Below are 5,000 nucleotides of genomic sequence, written 5' to 3' on the forward strand. Positions count from 1 at the left end.
AGGGAGACTTATGCAGAGCTGCTCCCCTTTTCACCCTAGCCAGCGGTGGCAGCTGCAAGCGAGAAAGCATGCAACCACTTAACACTATCTAGGCTACCACACTATCGCTTCACATCACCCAAAGCATGAAGCACCCAAACATTATCATATGGATATATACATACACACACACACACATACACATAGATATGTATATATATATATATATATATATATATATATATATATATATGAATACAAATATATGTATATATATATTTATAGACATGTGTATATATATAAATGGATATATATGTATATATATACATATATATATATATATATATATATATATATATATATTTATATTTATAGACATGTGTTTATATTTATAGACATATGTATATATATATAAATACATATATATGTATATATATAGACATGTGTGTATATATATGTACACAGATATATATATATATATATATATATATGTATATATATGTATATATATATATTTATATTTATAGACATGTGTATATATTTATAGACATGTGTATATATATAAATACATATATATGGTATATATATAGACATGTGTGTATATATATGTACACATATATATATATATATATATATATATATATATATATATATATATATATGTATATATATATGTATGATATATATATATATATATATATATATATATATATATATATATATATATATATATATATGTATATATATATGCACACACACACACACATACATACACACACACACACACACACACACACACACACACACACACACACACACACACACACACACACACACACACACACACACACACACACACACACATTTGTACTGCCGCGATGTCGTAGTGGTTAGAGCACTCTGCTTCGACCCTCATGGTCTCGAGTTCAATTCCTCGTTGCGGGAGTCGTAAAAAGGCCTGCGCTCTGCCTACTCGCTCGAGCGCGATCCCGGGGCGAGAAAACGACATATCACCTTGAGAAGTCAAACGCAGATGTAGGGGAACCGCGGTTGATTAGGGAGGGCATCCCATCAGCAAGGGTGAGACTGCCAAATAACCTTTCAACTAATGAATTGAAAGAGGCCAGTTTCCTGCAGTGGAATAAATGGCTGTCGAAAAAATATATATAAATTCTGTATACACACACACCAACACAGACACACACACACACACACACACACACACACACACACACACACACACACACACACACACACACACACACACACACACACACACACACACACACACACTCACACACACACACACATACATATATATATATATATATGTAGTTTATATATATATATATATATATATATATATATATATATATATATATACTTAACTTAGAAAACATCATTTTTTCACTAAGCTGATCTTTTTTTCTGCTTGATGGCGTTGCCTCACGAGGTGGAAGCTGAAGCAATCCGGTGTGAGTCGCTTCTCATCCACACTCACTTATCTATGTTCTTTGTTTATGTTTGTGTGTATTTGTTTGTTGGTGTGTGTGTGTATGTGTGTGTGTGTGTGTGTGTGTGTGTGTGTGTGTGTGTGTGTGTGTGTGTGTGTGTGTGTGTGTGTGTGTGTGTGTGTGTGTGTGTGCGTGTGATTGTGTGTGTGTGTGAATGAGTGAGAGAGTGAGTTAGTGGGTGAATGTATGTGTGTGTGTGTTATTGTGTGCACGATTTGTGTAAGCCATTAGACATAGATCGCGTGGCTGTTTGCCACGTGGCTCCAGCGAAGACTAGCTGACAAGTTCATCTGACCTTGTTTGGCCCCTGTCGTGCCCTAGGGACTGAGGGGTCAGGTCATCTCACCAGCTTTCCGCCCCCCACAGGGCTGGCCGGCGGAACCTCCCCGCACGCGGCGCTTACCCAAGACTCGTCTCGTGTGTTACCACCACTTGTTGTCCTCTTTCGAAATAATTACTACCCCTGCATAACCAATGTTTAAGTTGTAATCTATAGCCTTCTACAGAGTGAGTGAGTGGGTGAATGTGTGTGCGTGTGGGCGTGTAAATGAGTGAGTGAGTGAGCGTGTATGTGTGTTGATAAATATACATGCGTGTGTGTGGACGTGGGTGACAAACACAGGAAAATAAGCTTTCATTTAGTCCTTTAGCAAACGCTTTATATACTACTCTTCATCAAACCTCCTAATCCTTGATTAAGCCTTCATCTTTTTCTTTTAACCTCATCGAAATAGGTTGTCATAAACCTTTTAAGAATTCAGTGCCTCCCAGATACAGCATCCCAAGCATCCTGACTGCTGCGAACTAGCGTAAGAGAATATCATACAAAATCACATAATATAGAAAAAGAATAATATTTTTTAACGCTTTTTCCTCCAAATCGATTGCATATCTACACTGACCTTGCCTTCCCTGTTTACAATGTCGTCTCCTCTTTATTTCTTCCTTCGTTTCCTTCGTCTGATTTCCTTTTAGTGTGTCTGTCTACCTATCTGTCTATTTACCCATCTATCTAGCTATTTTTTATGCAAGTGTGTATGTGTATGTGTGTGTCTCGCATGTTTTTTTGAACTATTAGAAGCATAATTCCTTGGAAGTGTAAATAGTGTATAATATGAGAGAATAAAGGATAATGTATAAGAAGACGAATAAGAACAAACACGAGCAAATTGTGAAAATCGTTTACGTCAAATATACATGACTAGCCCTGAATTTGTGACATCAGAGCAAGAAAAACAATGTATATTTGTCACGCAATAGATTTCCCAACCGGCCTTAACTTCAGAGAAATACAGACCTCGAGGCTGACTAGACGAACAGGTTTAAAAGAAAGAAAGAAAGAAAGGGGTGGGGTAAAGAAGAAGAAAAAAATAGTGGTCTAGTATATCAGGTTGTGCTTGGGCTGAACGGCGTTACAGAGGACTCAGCTTTTGCTCTGGACACTGATTCTCCTCGTCCTGAAGAATCTCTCTTTCGCTCTCTTGCAGAAAATCTCCCTTTCTCTTTCTCTCGCGAGATCTTTTGCTCTCTCTCTCGCAGAATCCTTTTCTCTCTCTCTCGCAGAATCTTTCTCTCATACACGCGTCAGGTACTTATTACATACCAAAATGTTAGAGGGTTTGCTGTTCACTATAACGCTGGTGATAGCCACTGCTTATGCCTCGAGTAAGTATAAAGAGCAGTGTATGCCTTCTCTCTATATTATTGGAATACATTTCGCGTTTGGTTATTTGTGCAATATAATATGATTTTTATGCTTGCTGTGGGCATTCACTGTTTTTGTTTTGTTTTAATAAATGAGTATAGAGTCAAGAAGGTAAGAGAGTAAGATTTCCCAGTCAGTCAGGGATGTAAATGTTTCATAAATATGTATCGTTTTCCTTCCTTTACTTCTTTACTTCCCTCTCTATCCCCAAATTTTCCTTTCCATTCCCTTGTCTTTTTCACCTTATTTCCCTTTTCTTTCAACTCATTTTTTCTCTTTCCTTGCCTTTTTCTATTTAATCCCCTTTTCTCCCTCCTTCCCTTTCCTCCTAATTCCCCTCTCCTCCTCAGTTCTCTCCTCTTCATTTGCTTTCTTCCCTCATTGTCCATTCCCTACTCCCCCTTTCTCCATTCCTCTTCTTCACTCTAGCTCCCTTTCCCCCTGACCTTCCTTCTTCTTCCCCCCTCATCGCTCTTTCCTTACTCACCTCCATCTCCTTCCCTCCTCCTCTTTTCCTCCCAATCCCCCTCTCCTTTCCTCTCTAATCCCCCTCGGCTTCCTTTCTCTTCTCTTACCTTCTTCCCTCACCCCCTCCCTCCTTAATCCCCTCTTCGCCGTCCCCTTTCTCCTCATTCCTTTGTCTTCCTTCTTACTTCCTCATCCCTTCCCATCCCTCACCCTCCCTCTTCATCCCTCGCCCTCCCTCCTCATCCCTCGCCCTCCTTCCTCATCCCTCGTTCTCCCTCCTCATCTTTCGCCCTCCCTCCTCACCCCTCGCCTTCCCTCCTCACAAAAATAACATCCCCTTCTACCCTTTCCCAGGGTGCCCGGCCGGCTACCAACCCATGCTGGGGACCTGCATTCAGGTGGTGATCGCAGCGGGTCCCGGCGAGTTCCCGATCAAGTGGGAGGCCGCGCGGGCGGGCTGTAAGGAACGCGGCGGTGACCTCGCTTCCCTCAGCCCTCCTGAGCTGCTGGAACACATCTCCAGACATATCGACGCCACGTATCCAGGTGAGGCAACTTTGAGTGGCTGTGGTGGTGGTGAGGGAGATGATGATGATATATTTGTTGGTATTGTTAGTACTGTTGTTAATATTGTTATTATTATTGTTATTATTACTATTATTATTATTATTATTATTGTTATTTCTATTTTGATTATCATTATTATTGTTAGTATCATCATTATCATTATCATTACTGTATGGTAACCATTATCATTGCTATTATCATAATCATTATCATAATCATCATACAATCACTGTTGTTATCACCATTGTTGTTATTATCAATGCTCCTATCATCATAAGTATTATCATCATTATTATTATTATCATCATTATTTGAATGTCCTTTTTTATTCTTACTTGGAGGAAGGGTGGCTGCATTTTCCCCAGTTTTCAAAAAAATATTTTCCGATTCAATATCCTTATTCATCATCAGGCGAACGATAATTTTTGAAGCCATAGTCCACACGCTATACACACACACACACATCAATATTTCCTACACTTTTTCCAGGTCACATTGCGGATGACTACACTTTCTGGCTGGGAGGTCAGAAGGTCGGCACAGGGTGGGAGTGGCTTAATGGTCACAAACTGAGCGTCAAGTCCAATTTGTGAGTATGAAATATCTGCGTTTTTTTCATGTGAGAGAGAGAAAAAAATATATATATGGGTGTGTCTGATTTACTAATCGCTTTACTAACGCTGGTTTTATTTATCAGTTCAGTTAGTCAGCATTTAATTCTTCGTTTCTGCTATCTATTTGTTGATTTTTCTTTCTTTCATCTTTAA

The 5,000-nt window shown here is 39.2% G+C and overlaps 1 protein-coding gene across 1 annotated transcript in view; it reads left to right on the plus strand.

The window, feature by feature from the left end:
- Positions 1 to 2,894: 2,894 nt before the first annotated feature.
- LOC125040144 overlaps positions 2,895 to 5,000 on the plus strand; it is a 2,873-nt gene continuing 767 nt past the window's right edge. Inside the window, exons 1-3 of the mRNA XM_047634657.1 lie at positions 2,895 to 3,158; positions 4,021 to 4,212; positions 4,723 to 4,822. Coding sequence (XP_047490613.1) covers positions 3,101 to 3,158; positions 4,021 to 4,212; positions 4,723 to 4,822 — 350 coding nt within the window. The 5' untranslated portion in view covers positions 2,895 to 3,100. The remainder of the gene's footprint in view (positions 3,159 to 4,020; positions 4,213 to 4,722; positions 4,823 to 5,000) is intronic.

This window comes from Penaeus chinensis, chromosome 28 (genome assembly GCF_019202785.1).
Source record: "Penaeus chinensis breed Huanghai No. 1 chromosome 28, ASM1920278v2, whole genome shotgun sequence".
Classification (NCBI taxonomy): Eukaryota; Metazoa; Arthropoda; class Malacostraca; order Decapoda; family Penaeidae; genus Penaeus; species Penaeus chinensis.